At 52.8% G+C, this 17536-nt stretch overlaps 8 protein-coding genes across 8 annotated transcripts; 5 read left to right on the top strand and 3 right to left on the bottom strand.

Moving 5' to 3' along the window:
* Window positions 1–501: 501 nt before the first annotated feature.
* Window positions 502–2086, top strand: BDZ83DRAFT_688053 (uncharacterized protein; the record flags this gene model as incomplete). Its single annotated transcript, XM_060511287.1, has 5 exons — window positions 502–691; window positions 816–1028; window positions 1084–1190; window positions 1277–1519; window positions 1594–2086. 5 exons carry the CDS (start codon window positions 502–504, stop codon window positions 1978–1980), a joined length of 1140 nt encoding a protein of 379 aa, XP_060371424.1. The 3' UTR covers window positions 1981–2086.
* Window positions 2087–2854: 768 nt separating this feature from the next.
* BDZ83DRAFT_247431 (uncharacterized protein) lies at window positions 2855–4614 on the top strand. The gene is made up of 3 exons (XM_060501911.1): window positions 2855–3391; window positions 3457–3607; window positions 3721–4614. Exons 1-3 carry the CDS (start codon window positions 3160–3162, stop codon window positions 4238–4240), a joined length of 903 nt encoding a protein of 300 aa, XP_060371423.1. The 5' UTR covers window positions 2855–3159; the 3' UTR covers window positions 4241–4614.
* Window positions 4615–4989: 375 nt separating this feature from the next.
* On the top strand, window positions 4990–6226 carry BDZ83DRAFT_787467 (uncharacterized protein; the record flags this gene model as incomplete). The annotated part of the gene is made up of 3 exons (XM_060515667.1): window positions 4990–5230; window positions 5311–5455; window positions 5512–6226. The coding sequence occupies 3 exons, from the start codon at window positions 4990–4992 to the stop codon at window positions 6119–6121; spliced, it is 996 nt and encodes a 331-aa protein (XP_060371422.1). The 3' UTR covers window positions 6122–6226.
* Window positions 6227–6325: 99 nt separating this feature from the next.
* On the bottom strand, window positions 6326–7398 carry BDZ83DRAFT_565305 (HotDog domain-containing protein; the record flags this gene model as incomplete). Its single annotated transcript, XM_060503739.1, has 2 exons — window positions 6326–6711; window positions 6804–7398. 2 exons carry the CDS (start codon window positions 7396–7398, stop codon window positions 6326–6328), a joined length of 981 nt encoding a protein of 326 aa, XP_060371421.1.
* A 286-nt stretch (window positions 7399–7684) lies between these two features.
* BDZ83DRAFT_247417 (peptide chain release factor eRF/aRF) lies at window positions 7685–9834 on the bottom strand. Its single transcript, XM_060501910.1, has 6 exons — window positions 9706–9834; window positions 9512–9596; window positions 9396–9445; window positions 8198–9329; window positions 7901–8143; window positions 7685–7846 (listed from the first exon to the last, which is right to left on the bottom strand). Exons 1-5 carry the CDS (start codon window positions 9739–9741, stop codon window positions 8139–8141), a joined length of 1308 nt encoding a protein of 435 aa, XP_060371420.1. The 5' UTR covers window positions 9742–9834; the 3' UTR covers window positions 7685–7846; window positions 7901–8138.
* An 815-nt stretch (window positions 9835–10649) lies between these two features.
* On the top strand, window positions 10650–11223 carry BDZ83DRAFT_564947 (uncharacterized protein; the record flags this gene model as incomplete). The annotated part of the gene is made up of 2 exons (XM_060503697.1): window positions 10650–10970; window positions 11026–11223. The coding sequence occupies 2 exons, from the start codon at window positions 10650–10652 to the stop codon at window positions 11221–11223; spliced, it is 519 nt and encodes a 172-aa protein (XP_060371419.1).
* Window positions 11224–11521: 298 nt separating this feature from the next.
* BDZ83DRAFT_746748 (uncharacterized protein) lies at window positions 11522–13554 on the bottom strand (the record flags this gene model as incomplete). The annotated part of the gene is made up of 5 exons (XM_060513315.1): window positions 11522–12367; window positions 12439–12810; window positions 12870–12999; window positions 13058–13227; window positions 13315–13554. The coding sequence occupies 5 exons, from the start codon at window positions 13552–13554 to the stop codon at window positions 11522–11524; spliced, it is 1758 nt and encodes a 585-aa protein (XP_060371418.1).
* A 2095-nt stretch (window positions 13555–15649) lies between these two features.
* On the top strand, window positions 15650–17310 carry BDZ83DRAFT_598943 (60S ribosomal protein L2). Its single transcript, XM_060506973.1, has 4 exons — window positions 15650–15750; window positions 15922–15981; window positions 16047–16515; window positions 16601–17310. The coding sequence occupies exons 1-4, from the start codon at window positions 15739–15741 to the stop codon at window positions 16825–16827; spliced, it is 768 nt and encodes a 255-aa protein (XP_060371417.1). The 5' UTR covers window positions 15650–15738; the 3' UTR covers window positions 16828–17310.
* Window positions 17311–17536: the final 226 nt, after the last annotated feature.

The following is a 17536-nucleotide window of genomic DNA, read 5'->3' as shown; positions in this document are numbered from 1 at the left end:
TCTTTCGAGTGCTTCTCCAGTTGTACCCTCTCTCTTTCCTTCCTTCCCTACTGTCCTGGCTCGTTTTTTCTACTTTCTCGAATTTCTACGTATAAAACAGCCACCCTTTTCCCACTCAGTCTCTCTTCCACTTCTTCACCCTTTCTACGCCCTTTCTACCTCACTCACAGTTTCAGATCGGCCTCTTCATACCCACCCTCTATCCCAAAACTTCACCCATTCTACCTCAATCACAGTCTCAGACTGACCTCATCTCACTTTCATCATCAGCATTCGAGACCCTTCTTGCTCTTCCCAACCGAGAACGCCCTTTTTCCCTTTTTTCGCGCAGTCTCACTCCAGCTCTTCACGCTTCTTACCTCACTTGAAATCTCAAGTCGCTCTTGCCTCATCTTCATCAGGAGCATCGCAGACCTTGCTTGTCTTGTTCCGTTGTCACCAAGTGGGACCTATTCTTTTCCAACTTCACTTACAATCATCGACCAACGTTCATCCTTCACAATGGTTGCAGCAATCTTCAACAAACTGGTCATCACCGCTGCTGGAGACTTCCCTAGTGGTTGCTCTAGAGAGCAGGTGGTCCAGTGGGCGAAAATGCGCAAAGGCAAATTCTCAAGTCGCTTGGACGAGACGACGACCCATCTGCTGTTCACCGATGCGGAGTTCAAGTCCAAGAAGAAGCACCACCGAAGTAAGGTCACCTTTCCCTCCCATGCAACCTATCGAATATTTAACTTCCCCTTCATCCCCTTCACGGTTCACGCCTCTCCTTTGGTGTCTTGTTCAGAAGCTAATTACTTTTCATTATTTCTCAGTCAAAGAAGCAGAGAGAAGAAGCAATACGAAGGGTGCGAGAAAGATTCATATTGTGAGCTGGAGTTGGTTTGCCAAATCTTGCTGCGACAACAAGAAACTCGCATTGAAGGAATACAGATACGACGCTATGAAGATCAAAGAGAAGAGGGATGCCCAAGCAGAGACCGAAAGGGCCCGGGCTGCAGCGTCTGCTTACAGGTGGATTAGTACTGGTCAGTGAATATTCACCAGTCCTACTGCTTGAACACCGTTGACGTATCAATCCAGAATCGTACAGTGTCGCCAAAGACCTGACCTCCTTCGAGTACAAGGTTGATCTCTTCCGATCCTCTGAGAATGAGGATGGAACTCTGCACGAGAAGTACGAACTCTACGTAAGTCGCAAGCAAATATCCATTTTGAATGGCTATCACAAACTTGGAATCGAGTCCTAGCTGACATGTGGTGCTAAAAACTCAAGTTCTTCCGGTCTCACTCCTCTAGGCCGCACATGTACTGGTTTGGCGCAAAGCTGTTCCACAAGAAGGACAACGGCAAGTGGGTTGAGCGCGGTATTGAGCGTCCGAGTCCCTGTTGCTCAACCTTCCGGAACGAGTACGACAGATTCAGAAAGTTCTTCGAGCTGAAGACCAAGATTCGCTGGGCAGACAGAGTTGCCAGAGCTGGAACTCAGGAGAAGACTGCGTTCAGTTACTCCCCTCCGGTAAGATTGTCCTGCCAATTAAACCGAGACTCGAAATCTTTTTACAATCAACACTTGCTAATCATGAACCTTAGACTGGTGGAAAACCCGTCGGGTGCAGAATGGTTGGTGCACTTTACAACAAGGCTGTCAGAAGCAACAAGAAGATGCTTCGGCGCTATGCTGAGCTCTTTGGAGATGAGTTGCCGTCCGACATCCAGATCGAAGACGCATGCAATGACATCTTGAAGGACATCGTCGACGAGGTCTGCGCAACCCCGAAGATGGATGCCGAAGAGGAGAATGGAGTCAACGAGGTGACCATGGCCAACATGAATCTTGGCCCTGGTAAGAACGACGCAGTCGACTCTGATATGGAAGGGCACGCTGAGATCGACGCTCTCTCTGATCCTGGCGTCATGGCTCAGTCTTCTTCTGAGATTGAAGACATCGTCATGGAGGGTCACGTTGAGGGCCTTTAGACAGGTCATTGACAACGCTTGACGGTAACCCGCTTACTCAGGGCATTGAAATCATTGAGACTTGGCCTGGTCGAGACGATATTACAGGCGGATAATTACATGGGGCAATTGGCAGTCTGCTACTAAGATTGCGGAGGCCCTTGATGCAAGTCTGCGAGAAGCAGCAGTAAAGTGAGTTGAGCTTGGGCGACTACTACACTGGCCCAGCTACTAACCGATCTTTAGTTGCATCTGATGAGAGACATCTCTCTTCTGTGTGGAATTTGGAGGTGACTTTTTTGGGCGATATTTTTCGCAATGGTTTTGAGCTTGGACGATAGACGGGAATGGCTTTGCATTTTGATTCCCTTTTTCCCCATGGGCTTCTACGTGGGCAGCAGCAAGAAGGGGCCTACAGCACCTTATTCAAGGTTGGGTAACACCTTGGGAAGATGAGAGCCAACTTGATTAGATCCGAGCAATGATAAATGGTTTCCGCAGCTAAAATCACATTCTTGGCGAAGTACACGTGAAAACCGAAAGAAATTCCGGATGATTTTACCCTTTCAGTACACGATCCACTCAATTCTTGCTAAGGAGCGATAGATCTTGAGTACGTGAATATTCATGTATTCAACATGAGCATCTTTCGAGATGTCATGGCTGGCATCCCTCGAGATCCCATCTTGTCTGTAAGAATGTCTCAGCGGCTCTGATCAAATTGATGATTGGTTGTCTTTGCTGTGGCCAAAAGTCGTGTGGCTGAAGGGGCATGAATGACCACTCAAGTGCCCGCGAAGGGCTGGTCAAGCAGCTTGCAGATAGCAGGTCAGACTTATATTAGATGCTACGTTTTAGACGTAGTAAGATGGGAATCCGCCCTATGACCCCTGACAATTGACGTCGTGGGATCGACACTGCCTCATACTCATTGGACGAAGACTTCGCGAGCTGGTCAATCAGGAAGAGGCTTAGTATGAGACAGAAACACCAATCAATCATTGATGACCACTTCTCACTCATCCTAGGCCCGCGCGTGTCAAATCCCTTGAGATACTTAGAAGAAATGTGGTCTCCCCAGCACTTCACCGGTCCTTCGCTTCCTCTTCGTCGTCATTCGTCAAGAATCAGATGCGAAGTTTTACATCAGACATTGATTCCTGGCTCAATTCATGACTTGAAAGTCTCGGCGGCTCGACCATGTTGTTTCCTTATTCATTAATCACGGTGGCGGGTTTCTTGCCACTGACACTCGCCATGGGCCTCGAAGCGCGAACTCCTCAAGAAACACTCGCAATGGGGTTCCTAGAGCACGGCGCTGGGCTTTCTCCGGCACCAACGACAGCTCCCAGCGAGGAGTCGAAGCAGATGATGCTCGAAGCCAGAAGTCTACCTCCCCAAGCCTGTGGAGTTCGTCGCCTTGATAATGGAAGTAAGTTTTGACCCATGGCTCCTGCGCTTCACGGAGTTTGCTGACGATGTCTTCCTTGCTGTCAGCTTTCGAGACCTTCTCATGCGTCAGCAACGATTGCTATAGCTCGGGGCCATGGTTTGGATGTCGCAACATCCTCAAGACAGAATGTTTCGATGGGACCGCGCCTGTTTGCCAGCAGACAACGTCTTCTCTAGGTCAAAAGGCGCTTTGTTGGTATGTATTTATAGTGAACTCTTCCACCAGACACGTCCCAAAGCTTACCACACCAAACCACACGTCTCAATCGCGCCCCAGGAGTTCTTTTTCAAATGCTAACTACCTTTCAGTACTCGATCAGGTCCGAGTCAGTTACCGTATTGTATGACACTCCTGAGGCCCGACGACTCAGGACAAAAGACGTGGCTCCGATGCGGCGATCCTGCCTACAGTGGACAGAAGATCATGGTAATAGGTACCGAATCCGACGATCCAGACGCGACCAGGACCGTAGACCCTTCGGACACTGCAACAGCTACATCATCTCCGTCCGGCTCATCCTCGAACTCAACAGGTGCCATTGTCGGAGGCGTGGTCGGCGGGGTCGCCGTGGTAGCCATAGCCGTCTGCGTTATCGTCTGGCTGATATTGCGGCGGAGAAAACGCTCGAGGGAGGACGGGTCGCAGGTGCCTTTGACGCCGGGCTCCCAGTCGCAGCATACTCAGCCATACTACTCTCAAGCTGGGTATGGGGAGCACGATGACCCTTACAAGGCGCAACGCGGGCCGACGCCCTCGCCTACCCCCCTAGTTGAAGTACAAGGAAGCCACGTAGTTGACAATCGAAGACCGGCAGAGCTAGAAACTTGAGCCGTCAATAGATGAACTGCGTGTTCATATGTCTGCGCTTTGGGGATCATGGGATTATTCTTATACACAGAGCGAAGGCGTTAGGAGTTGATCAGTGGGTTGGTTTCTTTCATCCATACCTTATGCTTATCAGCCAAATACGATGAGAGATTCGGTACCCAATTGAAAAACAAAGCCGAGGAAGATTCGAAGCATGCCGGCATTCACTTAGATTGACTTGTGTATATCCGTTATGGTTTTGTATGACGAAATCTGCTAAGAATGAATATGAATGGGTTTTGGAACATCGTTCTAGTTCATATGAGCCCTCACCATTGGGCGATTCTTTCCCCGATTTAAGATCAACCCAGTAGATGCACTTGACTCAAGCATATGCAAGAGTGGCTAGTATCCTCCTTTCCCGGCTTCGCACGCTGGCTCTGGCAATTGCTCGGATTTGGGACTACTTCGCCAACGCATACGCTTTAGACATAGGCCGCTGGTGTTGACGTGCGAACCATGTATCACACAATTCTAGAGGACCTGCCTCACTTTGAAGGTTGCACAACACGGCAACTTGCTTCCATATATTTGCACAGTCCTCAAAATAGACGATCCAAGACGAAGAGAGGGGTCCAAGCTGGTTTCTCTGTTTCCTGATGACTTTGACTTTTCAAGACCACTACATTCCGGTCAACGGAGGTTATCACATCCTTCAACACTTGTCTGATAGCCTTGCCTGACCGCCTTATATCTACTCCACAGTAGTGATGAGCGCTCTCTTTCTCGTAGCCATCGCCGCGGCGATCTGGCTACGACTGGCTTTCGCGGAGCCCCAATTCTTGAATCGAAATCCCATACCGCGTCCGACACTGGCACCGAACTACGGCAAGTACGAAGCGGCCCCAACAACAACTGTGGGACCCGGAAACAATCTCGATCTACGGGTAGAAAAGCTGGCGCCTCGCGCACTGCGCATTAATACATGCGGGATCGTAACACTTCCCTGGAGTAAGTCTTCAAAAAGCCCCCTTGGCTCTTGAGCCAGGTCAGCCATCATAGGATTTCGAATACTGACGTTGATCAAATAGCAACGTTCCCTCTAGCGTGCGAGTATCCGCAACCGTGCCAAACTGACAATGGCTTTATGAAGTGCGATAACATCGTTGGACGCACATGCTACGATGGCTCAGCTACCGAGTGTAGAACCTTTGTTGATCTCAATACCCGCTGCTGGTACGTTGACATCTCGTCTTATTCCCAAGAACTACGGCTAATAGCTACGTTCTCAGCACGAGGTCGGATGATAAATGGCTCCCGACCTGCGTGACGTATTACAAAGAGATTGACACGGACAGTTGGGTATCGCTCCTCGATTGTCAATGGAAAGTGCACAGCGGTCGAACGAGCTTAGACTTCGTCCCGTGGTCGATCGAGAACGATTTTCTTGACGGCACCCAGACAGCGCTGGCTTCCCCTGATTCCAAAATCACTCTGACCTCGTCCACATCGACCTCTGCCTCCCCGTCAATTTCAACATTGCCAGCGAGTTCTGCGTCCAACATATCTACAATCGTAGGCGGTGCCGTTGGAGGCTTAGTAGCGGTGGTGATTGGAGTCTGCGTTGTCGTTTGGCTTCTCATACGGGAGAAGCGAGCGTTGAAGGCCTGCGACGCCATATCTGCGTCGCAGGATCCGACACAGAGGGCTCAAATGTCAGACCTGCCGGAGGTATCTGTCCCTGCGAACTACCGGCCTCTCCATTCCGGGGCTGAGGAGCGACGTAAATATCAATTGGTGTCCGCAGCCTCGCCTTCCATCCTCAGTGAGGCGAATCCGGTGTCTTCTCCGGCGCCGAGACACACTATCAATGTTAATAACGCCCCTGTTGAGCTCGAGTAAATAGACGTGGAGACACCCATAAGCTCTGTCCATGTTGTTCCGGACTTGTGGTAGTTTTACACACCTGGGTTGATGATCTGAGTAAGCACGCAGAGAATGTCGAGGGCCGATTTTCGTTCAATAATGTACTTTTAGCTCTTTCTTGCAAGTAATCATCTACACGCGCATCGCTTGAGATGCTTCATTATGAGTCCACGCCAACCCTCAACTTCGTACGCCACCAACGGTCGTAGCAGTCCCCTTAACCGCCATCCCTCCATCATCACCCTCAATCCAAACATCCCACTTCCTCTGCCCTGCACTCGCCTCCTTCTCCCGCAAGCAAAGCGTCATTTCCCGACCGCAGTACAGCGGCGCCAAGTTCCGGTACCCGTACCAGCGCACGCTCTGTCCCTCGCCCTGCCTGTTCAGGAACGCAAGCATCAGAGCCAGAGACAGAGGCCCGTGTACCAGCGTCGCGGGATGACCCTCTTGCGCGGCCCACGCCGGGTCCAGATGGATCGCGTGCGCGTTGTACGTCAGCGCGCTGAAATTGGTGAGGAGGTTCTGCGTCGGCGTCAGAGTGAGGGACGCTGTCGGCTTATGCGGCGCTAACCCAGTCTCAAATGTCAGTACTTTTTTCGGTCTCCAAACTTTCCTCCCACGGCTTGGAAAAATGAATTTGCTGCTGGCCGCCTCTTACCTTTCAGACTCCGCCGCGCCGGAGCAGGAACATCAACATCAGGAAGGAAAGCCAACGTCCTTCTCTCCTCAACCGCCGGTCCGCTCTCACCACGACCACCAGCAGCAGACGCCCCATACCGCCGCCACAACTCGACCCAAACCCGGCCCTTCTCGGCCCTCACATCCTCCACGCTCTCGACACAGCCGACCCGGCGCCCATCGAGACGGAGCTCATCCTCACAGCCCTCTCGGAAGCGGACCTCGCCGCCCGCCCAGAGTCGGCGCGTGAACGGCGCGCCGGGGCAGTGGTCTGGGTCAGTGCCGTCCGGCATCAGCCATGAGGGCGGCGATTGGAGAGGGAAATAGGCCAGGTGGTGGCCTTGCGGTAACGGATGCGCAGGCCCGGAGGATGATGGGTACTTTGGTGGATATTCGGCGGACGAGGTGAAGATGTCTGCGAACAGGAGGTTGAGGAGATGGGAGGGCGTCGGGGAGAGGTGGTCTGGGATCTCCTTGCTGGTGTACAGGATCTTGGCGATTCCTGCCTCTACCGACGAGGATGCATTCTGAGTTGCGAATCCCCGACGAAAGGTGTTGGAAAAGAGAGGCCTCATGTTGAAGTTGGCATTGGCGACTTACACGCCTCAGTGGGTGAGATGTTACGAGACTGAGTGAGAGGTCATGAATATGCATGTAACCAGTTGATAGGTTATAGTCGCATATCGGATAAAAATACCTGTATGAAAGTGCTGCCTCAAGCTGACTACCTATGTCTAAAGGAAGAGTGTGACCGTGGGTGTACACCAGGGAAGTCATTGTTCAATGAGAACCAGGGCTGCTCTCAAGGATTATCTATCTAGGTGCACGAGCTGAGGTGGCAAGTCACACAAATACTGCATCCTTTGTGGTACAGACATATTTGTTCACGCTCAATGAACAGGCTCGAGCGAGCCTGAAAGGATTTAGTAGGCATTTAATTTCATTTTCATTCTATCTAGTCGCGATCAACAAGCGGTCGCCTCCCGACCGCTCTTGAGTGTCCTCTGTCTGTGAGAGGATCATCTAGCGCACATGTTAGTTGCACAGCTTCGGCAATGGCTGACAAGATGGTCTCACATGTAGACTAGGTCTCAACTCAAGAGGCCTTCATAACAGACCGAAGCGGGCTCGGGCGCGCCACTTGGTGGGTGAGATGAGCCGGGCTCATCGGGCTCCTGTCTGCAAGGAGCTGATGGGCGACGTTTGGCTTGGGCGCGGGCGCGGGCTGCGACGCTGTGCGCGCGGATTCCTCTTCGCTGTTATGCTTCAGAGACGGTACTTGAGTCGATCCCTCGTTCTCGAGGGCCTCGGTTGGTCAATCTGGAATGGTCAGTTTCTTGTAGTCGGCCAAGAGGGTTCTGAGAGGTCACAAACCGTCGTAGTAGTCATCGTCGTCATCAACCTCAGCCAACTGCTCAAAGTTCACCTTGTAGCGGAGAATACCACCGATACCGCCGAAGCCCTTGACGAACTGGTTGCCCTCGGTGGAACGGTCAGAGACGAACTCGAGGTTGGTACCGAAGTCCTTGTAGTGCTCCGCAATCCACTCAAGGAAGGATTCTTGGGTGACAACTTCCATCTCCTGGCCAGTCTCCTTGTCCATGAAAATGGCACGGTCACCGGTTTCCTGCTGCTTGGTGGTGTGCAACAGATGCTCGGTACCCTGGCTGTCCTTGAGTTTCCAGCGGGTGATTTCCAGGTTCTCGAAAACGATCAAAACCTCCACAGCACCCAGCTCCAGAGCCTTGAGGGTATCCTCAATACCGTAGCAGACACGTCCGGTGTCCTGGCTGATCTCCTCGAAGTACTTTCCAATGAGCTTCTTCTCCTGGATGAACTTGACGTTGCCGAGGGTCTCGGAAGAAAGCTCGATAGCCTGGTTGAAACCGTTCTCACCACCATAGGAAACGTCAACAACCTTGATGACCTTGGTGGCCAGACGGTTATCGAACAGGTCGGAGGCGTTGAGATCAGTCTTGAAATCAGCCGAACCAGCCAGAATCAGACCAGCGACGTTGGGCTTGTCGTTGGTGATGAAGTTCTGGACGGCCAACTCGGCAACCTTGCGGACGTAGTTGTGACGCTTCTCCTCACGAAGACGGGCGAAACGAAGAGCGGATTGACCACCACGGCCGTGCTTCTTGGGAAGATCGACAGAGAACTTGTGAACAACTTCTCTGGTGTTTCCGGAAAGGGTTCCGAAAAGGGCTCCGTTACCGTCCATGATGATGAAACCAAACTTCTGATCCGACTCGAGAAGCTCGGCCAAAGCCTCGGTGTGGAACTTGTTGTCACAGAGGTAGAGGGAGGTGTTGATGGGCTTGAAAGGCTCGAAGTCGATATTGACCTTTCTCTCCTTGCCTTCCTGGGTCAAGATTTCACCACAGTAGACAACCAAGCCGTTGGGAGGGACCTTGTTGTACAGCTTAAGACGCTGCTGGGTCGAGGTAATGGCCGAAAGCACGGACTGTCTGTTGACTCTGGACTTAATGTTTGACGCAGTTCCCTGTTCAAAGTCTCGTTAATACCGGCCCGGCTCGAAAGGTGTGTAATTGTCGCAGTCGTAACGTACGTATTCTTCAGCCAACATCTTGGCGGCTCGGGAAATCTGGTCCTTGGGAGCTGTAGTGGGGTGTTAGTTGAACCGGGCATCGGCGGCGGCATGGCGGTCGGGAAATAAAAACGTACGAATGATGAGCGAGATCATGGAAGTGCCGTTACCACGAGCGGCCTCGAGGCGCTTGATCAGCTTCTTGACCTTCCATATTTCGATCTTTGTTGCACCCCATAAAGGGAATCGTCAGCCTGCATGCTCGAAGCGCGGGGCAAAAAAAAGGAGGGGCTCCGAGGCCACGATGTAGGAATACGGGAAAAAAACTCACGTTCTTCTCGGCCTCGTTCGCCTGGGGGTCGGACATCTTGAATGAGGGTAATTAAGGGACTCGAGGAACGACAAAATGAAGGAACGCGTTCGCGTGACGGTGAGGGATTTGTCGTCGACGTCGCGCGGTTCTCCGGGCGGGAACGATGCGTTGCGATGCGGTCGGGTGGTTGCAAGGAAAGAAAAGTTGGTGCTCCACGTAGGTAGGTCGATTTTTTGTGCTGTCACCGTGGAGCGCACATCAGGATCCGGCTCTGGCTGGGTGTACGCCCAAAACCGGGTAGGGCGCTAAACCGCAAGCGAGTCATAGGGTGCCTACTGCCTGGCCACTCTAAATTATAGCCACTCATCTCCCAGCTTTCACACGTACCACCGTGTTTTGCTGGAGCCGCCCGCCCCATGGTTCATCTTCAAAGCTGTATGTCTTTGGACTTTGGGCACTTCTAACACTCGTTACACACTCTCACCAAGGCAGTGACAACTAAGTGAGTCACTGAAGTAGAAAGATACCCTTAGGCATTTACTCGATATTGTTCGGCGATGTCTTGCAGAATAGGCAGGCTGCAGCCCGTTTAGATAGGCAAAATGTAAGGCAGGTTGTGAGACAAAGCCAATGTGCTATATTAGTTGCCCATTCAACCCCACTCGATCTCGTGCCGCTAAAAGTTGGGCCACTGAATTCAGTGTGCCGTCCGGATACCGATTTCTTTGGGCGGAACGGCTGATGACCTCAGCGGTGGATCCGCATGCAAGTAAGGGTGCATAGCATCACCCCGTGTGCTGGATTAATGAATGACCAATGACCATGCAACTAACGAGCTAACTTTATCGCAACCTCCCAACGCGCCCCTACCCGTCCCCGCGAGAGCTTCCCGAAGTCGCAGCTCAAGCCACCACCTGCTATAGCTCCTTTCCGTCATACACACACAGAGCCAGACTCACAACATGGCTTCCTCCGTACCCATTCAAATCGCAGAGACGATACAGACTGCCCACATCAACCGAGCACCCTCCCCGAGCCACGATCTCAATCCCTCCACAGCGGCCTCCGAGAAGGAGCCAGTGACATTAGAACCCGTTCAGACCCACGACGATCTCGACGATGATGAGCTCGACGACTACATCCCCCGCAGTGTGGTGAACCCGAAGCCGCGCACGGCAAAACTTCCGCCCATGCCCGACCTGCGCTTCGAGCAGAGCTACCTCAACAGCATCTCCAAGGCCGATACATGGGGGCGGGTGGCGTGGATCACTACTAGGGATCAGGTAGGTTGCTCGGGTGCATCTGGCCGCGGTGGGAATCTGTACTGATCGGGTATAGGTGATGATGCCCCTGATACAAGGCGTCGTTTACAACTTGTTCCTCATCGGCTGGCACCACTGGAACAAGAATGCTCAGGTCCATGGCAGCTCGATAGGTGCGAGGGTCCGGAGGTGGTGGTATGGTGTAAATAACTGGCAGCTGCCCCCGCAGAAGAGCTCAAACTGGAGGACGGCATTTACAAAGAAGGAGCTGTGAGGGACTGGAACACATAACATGAAAGGGTCAGGAAACGCGATTGGTGTGGTATCTGTACAACTAAAATCGAAGCAGAGTGTCTCTGCAAGCCAGGTACTTTTCAGTACCGCTGCATCTCGTGATGCGCATAACCCCCGAGAGTACTAGCTGTAGTACCGTCTATGAATGAGCGAATGCTCCTACAAATAATTGTTCAATCATCCCGATGGTTCCCATCATCTATCCCTATCCGTACTCCGCCTGCCAAGTTTTACCGCCAAACGCCAAAGGACTTGTGGTAGCCAGTTCCCAATGAGCCCTACTCGCGCACACCAACATCCACTTGTTGCAGCATGGTTTGCAGCTTGTCTGGGCTTCCTCTAAAGGCCAAGGAGGTCTGCACAGCGGCCGGGCTCAGGGGCGGCTTTGTAGTCGCAACGTTGATGACGGGCTCTGGGGTCTTGTCTCTGGGTTTGGCGACGATCTCGTCAACCATTTCGTCGTCTCTCATGGGGGCTTTCTCATCCTCTGGGGCAGGAGTCATCATGGCCGTTTTCGTCGTGGTTGGGGACTTCTTGACCGAGAGCTTTACGATCAAGCTCTTTCGAGGTTCATCGGCCAAATCTTCATCTGCCATGTCCACGTCTTCGTCTAATTCGTCATCGTCTTCCTCACTCTCATCTGGGACATGGTCCTCTTCTTCATCGTCACCCAAATCAAGTTCGCTGCCGTCATCATCGTCTTCATCCATAGAGTCGCGTCCACGAATCCGGGTGCCCTTGGATGACCATCCATTGGTTCCGTGGTTGACCGCCGCGGCTCTGCGTGGCCGTCCTCCAGGACCAGACGTCGGCTCTGAGGGCTGGCGGGAATCCTCTGAGTCTCCGTTGACACTACCTGCTGCACTGCTTCCGTTCATTCGCGGCGGAGCTCTGATCTGACGACCGCTAGCGGTGGTCACTGGGCCTGTTGGTTCCGCAGGGGTGCTCGTTCCAGTGTTGCGCGCCGAGCGCCGGTTGGATGAGTCTGTAAGGAAGTCTTCGTCATCAGAGTAGGTGTACTTGATTCGCTTGCCTCTCGTGCGACCCTCATAGGAAGAGAAGCCAGGCTCAGGACGTTTGAAGCGGGCTTTCTGAGCCTGTCGATACTCTCTGCGACGTCGTTTCTGCGGCTATTAGCCATTGCTCTAAACAATACCTTGTCACACTGAACTGGAGTTCGATGATAGATGCTTACCTCCTCGGTACCCTCGAAGCGAGGAATAGCCGCCAGCATCTTATCTGCAAGCTTCCTAGCCTTGGGGCCGCCATCCTTGGTCTCCAATTTCTCGCAGAGGGCCCTGAGCTCATCGATTGATCCAGCTACTGACCACCAAGTGCGGTTGAAACCGGCGGGGTTACTCTCCCGATAGACGCGGAAAGCAGTATCGTCCAAGCCCTCGATCAAAAAGTACCGTCTCTTGTCACTATCTGAACCCCAAGGCTGGACCGAGAGCGGCTGGTTCAGGTCGTCATCGTGACGGTTTCCTTTGTAGGATTTGTTGATGATGGTCTTTACAGTTTCGGATGCTGAAAGAGACCACAAGGCGAATGCGCGAAGGAGAGAGAGCTGTGCCAATGAGTTAGTGGACTGGTGCACAGACAAGTTGGGAGCAGTTCAGTGCTTACTCTCTGGGTGGGTGTGATGCTGTGAAAGGTGTTGCTACCCGACAGTGGGCTGACACCTTCCCACGATCGCGGCCACTGTGACTTGTGGGCAGACAGAGCATCGTCCAGAGCTTTGGAGTATTGGCCAGCCCTATCACGCCAATTAGCAACCCAAAAAGACCATATTATTTGCTGTCGCGTCGACGTACTTGACGTCCTGCTTTCGGTTCAAGAGCAGGAACAGTAGAGCGCACAGAAAAGCTTCGACCCGTTCGCCAGGTGGACTGCCAATGATATCTTGTTCAAGCTCTTGCGGACCAAAGTTGGCCAAGGATTTCGGGAACGCATCGTTGAATCGGCTGCGGAACATTACCAGAAACTGGAGGTGCGTGTTAGCTTGTCTTATGACGTGGGGCGCGTGGTTCTACGCGTTTTTTCCCGCGAAACGACGCGACAGGGTGCATACAGCAATGTCTGGATTGTCAATGAAGGCTTTCTCGTGTGGCGGCGATGGCGATCGCTTGCGAGGCGGCGGTGAGGGCTCTTTGGTCGCGACGGTGGCTTTCTTGCCTTTGGCAAGCTTGGGGAAGAACTTCCGAATGTCACCCTTGGTCGCAGGTTCGGGCTCAGCTTCGGATTCGACGTCAGAAGGAACTGGCGACAACGAAGACAGCGAAGACAAATCCGAAGAATCGTCGTCAGCCATCTTGGCGATTTTTCCTCTTCGCAGAAATGGCTGTGGTGTGTGCGGGTGTTGTTGTTGTTGAAGTTGGATGGGGGTGGGTATCGTGGTAGGTGGAGGTGGTGGTATGCGCGCCGGTGTAGTTGCGAGAGGAAGTTTCGAGCGCCCACCCGCGGGACTAATTAAGTCACGTTTGAGCCGCATCTCCTTTCGGTCTGGTTCTCTGATAGGTCCGAGTCATTAAATCTAAAATACCTACGGCTTTCATTCCTTTTCGCATATTCTGCTTCTCATATATCAAAGGCGCATAACATGGCCTTGCACCCGATGAGCCTCCTCCTCCTCCTCCTCCTTCACGCAGCCCTTTGCCTGACCATGCTCCCTGCCGCTTGCTGCTTGGATACGTGCCTGGCCAACATCTTGTGGATTGTGCTTATGAGTCCGGTCTTGTCCTCGAAGACGTTGGAGAATCCACGTCGCCCGTACCCCACCCAAGGAGCTACCGTGGGATATCCTGGCCTACCTTGCCTTACTAAACCTTTTCTTAACACCAAACTGCAGTCCGACTTCTCCTGCTGAGCAACATAGTAGAAGCCCCAAAACATTCGATCGCTCTCTCAAGGAGTCCCCGTATTCGACTGATCGAGGATTTATGAAGCTTATTTGGTGACAGGTGGGTCCCATGGTATAGACTAGGAAAGAAGTGACCGCGCAGACTAAGACATCCTTCGGCCGAGAAGTTTATCGCAATTGTCCAATCTCAAGGCTGACGCATTCTGTTGATGATGCTATTCCCAACCACTGGGTTGGTAGCATTGGGGCTTTGTCGCCGTGACCCAGTTTCCTTTCATTCCACCTACCCGCATCGGCCTGTTGGTCACTGCGGTAGCTAACCTACAGCTTGCCGAGAGCCTATCAAAACCGGGCACCACTTGATTCGCTTTGAAGCTGTTGAGCAATATGGCGATGTAGAAAGAAGCCTCTCTCCTGATTGTAGTCCTGTGGGGTGCCTAGCACTTGCATTGCGTTCCACGTGGTTCCCATCCACCGCAACATCCCCTCCTGCTCGTCACATGACAGCGCAGCTCATCCAAGTCAGCCAGGACTCAATCATTCCATGCTGATCGCCCACCTTCACAACTTTGCGTCTGCAGGCATGCTCGATGCTTTGAATGAGGCTATCTACAGCCTTGATTCCATCTTTGAAATCTTCTCGCCCCTTGGGACTGCGTGAATAGGGCCATGTGTGGTAAACGTGAATGAGCTACAATCCTGCAGGGAACTCTTTTTCAACATTGGCTCGAAATCATGCCTATTCGTCGATTTCGGCGAGCCTACGACCTGTAGACACCAACATCGACACCTCACTTGAGGCGAAGGGGCCACTTTGCAGTGATGCGTGCTCCCGCATATTGGATCCTAATCGGCGGAACCTTTACGCGAGGAACCGTCAAGAGCCAAATGCCTTGGACGCAACGATGCACTCGCGGAGGAACGTCCTTCGCCGACTCCGGCGAGGGTTCCGATGACGTTGATCGCTGGACTACACCACGGCACCAAAGACTCCGGGGTCCTTGTAACCTCACCGAATTCCCTCTCGGAGACCCGAAACATGACCTGCCCACAAAACACACCAACACCGGTCGGACACGGCAGACCTGACAGAGCATCAGAAAATGCAGCCACGAGAGAAAAAGCAGGATATAGCGAAGGGAATGAGGACACTTCATCGAGCAGAAGTAAGTGCTCACATACTCAAAACGTTTCAAATCTTTCGTGCATCGTCAGAATGACTCATAATGAGTGAGAGACCCTGCACGGCATGGTGGCGTTGAGAATATCGTGAACATAGCTTCAGTAGGCCATAGTAAGACGTTCCGAGAGTGAGGGTAAAGTGCGGAGATCGTGACGCGGTGCAAACGTCCCAGGGTCGTGAATGAGTGGCCAAGCAGCAGTTAGCCTGCGGGTCCGCTCCTGTGGAGACCACTTCATCTTCCCGTCCGTGCTCTGTCAAATTTTTGGACAATCTCCCACGTATTTTCTTCCACGTGACACAACACGTGCTCAAGCGAGGAGGGCTGGAGAGGAAGTCCCACGCACCACTGCAGTTTCCGAAATTTGAGCCATCCTGCTTGTTGACGGAATTTGACGATTCAACCTCACCACGACGACAACACCTAGCCCTCCGAACGCCAGAGGATTGCCAAGATGGGTCGCGTTGTAAGTGATTGCTCTATTCAACACTCGATTCTATATTCGCAGAACGACATTGGCGCATTATCGACTTGCCGCTCGTCGCATTCGACATTCCAACAATTCGAAACCCGCGAACTTTTTTTTTTCGAGATGGATAAGGGATAGGACAAAAGGCGCTGACATACTCTTCCTCAGATCCGTAACCAGAGAAGAGGTCGTGGCTCTATCTTCACGGCCAACACCCGCCTGAACAAGGTGAGATTCGACATTCCCGAAATTCGCGAAACGACGACAATTTTTCCTAACGATTTTCTGTGCAGGCCCCCGCGAAGTTCCGCAACCTCGACTATGCCGAGAGACACGGATACCTTCGTGGTGTCGTGAAGGACATCATCCACGACCCCGGCCGTGGCGCTCCTCTCGCCCAGGTCGTCTTCCGCGACCCCTACAAGTTCAAGCAGCACACCGAGACCTTCATCGCCAACGAGGGCATGTACACCGGCCAGTTCATCTACGCCGGCAAGAAGGCCGCCCTTACCGTCGGCAACGTTCTTCCCCTCGGCTCCATGCCTGAGGGTACCGTCGTCTCCAACGTCGAGACCAAGATCGGTGACCGTGGCACTCTCGGCCGCACTTCCGGCAACTACATCACCATTGTCGGCCACAACCCCGATGAGGGCAAGACCCGCATCAAGCTTCCCTCCGGCGCCAAGAAGGTCGTCCACTCCGAGGCCCGTGGCATGATCGGCATTGTTGCCGGTGGTGGCCGTACCGACAAGCCCCTCCTGAGTACGTTCTGGCCCCTGGTTGCGGAAGGATGAGAAAAACGATGGGATGATGCAGGGGAAAACAGTTGACTAACGAATATCTACAGAGGCTTCCCGCGCCAAGCACAAATTCGCTGTCAAGCGTGGTGCCAACTGGCCCAGAACTCGTGGTGTTGCCATGAACCCCGTCGACCATCCCCACGGTGGTGGTAACCACCAGCATATCGGTAAGGCCTCGACCATCTCCCGCTACGCCGTCCAGGGACAAAAGGCCGGTCTTATTGCTGCGAGACGGACGGGTCTGCTCCGTGGTACCCAGAAGGTCAAGGAATAAAGGTCATAGTTTGGCTGGATTTCAGGGTTCCATTGGGATGGTGTTACGCGGCTGGCATCTTTTGAGGGTACTCGCAAGGGCAGTTCATCTGGTAGCTCTTCGGCAAGTACTAAAAGGCATTTTGCGCATTGAATGATCACGCCATGATTCCCCCCGCTACATGAGGGAGAGGAGAACGCCAAACCCAACTGTGATGAGTGAGACGCCGGGAGTTTGTGTGGATGACGAACAAAAAACGGGGTTTGGGACAGCAAATGGAGTGAGGAGGAAAGTGGCCTTTGGATCTTTCCTCCTAAGCCCGACTACCATACGTAGTTGCGGTTTCCTCTTTCAATTGATCGATTCGGAATTTATACTGAGGAGCTGCTCCTGTCTCGTGACATTGCTTCGTTCGGCGAGTGGCCTGATGATATGACGGCCCAAACAACAAAAACGGTGCATTCCCTCCATGACTCGCTTTTTCGAGACTTGACTTTGATCCATCCTCGACAGAACCGCCAAAATCACGGGAAACCTGCACTCGGTGGTTTGATATCGATTCCCGATTCCCCTTGCTTCACGCTTCTTATAAGTGTACTCCACCTCAGTCACTCGCCCGCAACAATGTTCGCTTGCCAGAGAGTCACCGCCTCGAGGTGTCTCACCCAACGCTGCACGTCCACCAATTCTCTCAATGTAACAGTAAAGAGAACCTTTGCTACTCGCCCTC

The sequence above is a fragment of the Colletotrichum acutatum genome (genome assembly GCF_030867785.1).
Source record: "Colletotrichum acutatum strain CBS 112980 chromosome Unknown BDZ83scaffold_3, whole genome shotgun sequence".
In the NCBI taxonomy this organism is placed as follows: domain Eukaryota; kingdom Fungi; phylum Ascomycota; class Sordariomycetes; order Glomerellales; family Glomerellaceae; genus Colletotrichum; species Colletotrichum acutatum.
This window is presented reverse-complemented; position numbering and strand designations above follow the sequence as displayed.

Coding starts and splice junctions, on each gene's coding strand:
- BDZ83DRAFT_247417 (XM_060501910.1), bottom strand. CDS start 9,741: ATGTCCGACCCCCAGGCGAACGAGGCCGAGAAGAAC. Junction 9,446..9,511: donor CATGATCTCGCTCATCATTC/GTACGTTTTTAT, acceptor ACCCCACTACAG/CTCCCAAGGACCAGATTTCC. Junction 9,330..9,395: donor AGATGTTGGCTGAAGAATAC/GTACGTTACGAC, acceptor GACTTTGAACAG/GGAACTGCGTCAAACATTAA.
- BDZ83DRAFT_598943 (XM_060506973.1), top strand. Junction 15,982..16,046: donor CCAACACCCGCCTGAACAAG/GTGAGATTCGAC, acceptor TTTTCTGTGCAG/GCCCCCGCGAAGTTCCGCAA. Junction 16,516..16,600: donor TACCGACAAGCCCCTCCTGA/GTACGTTCTGGC, acceptor GAATATCTACAG/AGGCTTCCCGCGCCAAGCAC.
- BDZ83DRAFT_247431 (XM_060501911.1), top strand. CDS start 3,160: ATGTTGTTTCCTTATTCATTAATCACGGTGGCGGGTTTCTTGCCACTG. Junction 3,392..3,456: donor TCGTCGCCTTGATAATGGAA/GTAAGTTTTGAC, acceptor CCTTGCTGTCAG/CTTTCGAGACCTTCTCATGC. Junction 3,608..3,720: donor GGTCAAAAGGCGCTTTGTTG/GTATGTATTTAT, acceptor ACTACCTTTCAG/TACTCGATCAGGTCCGAGTC.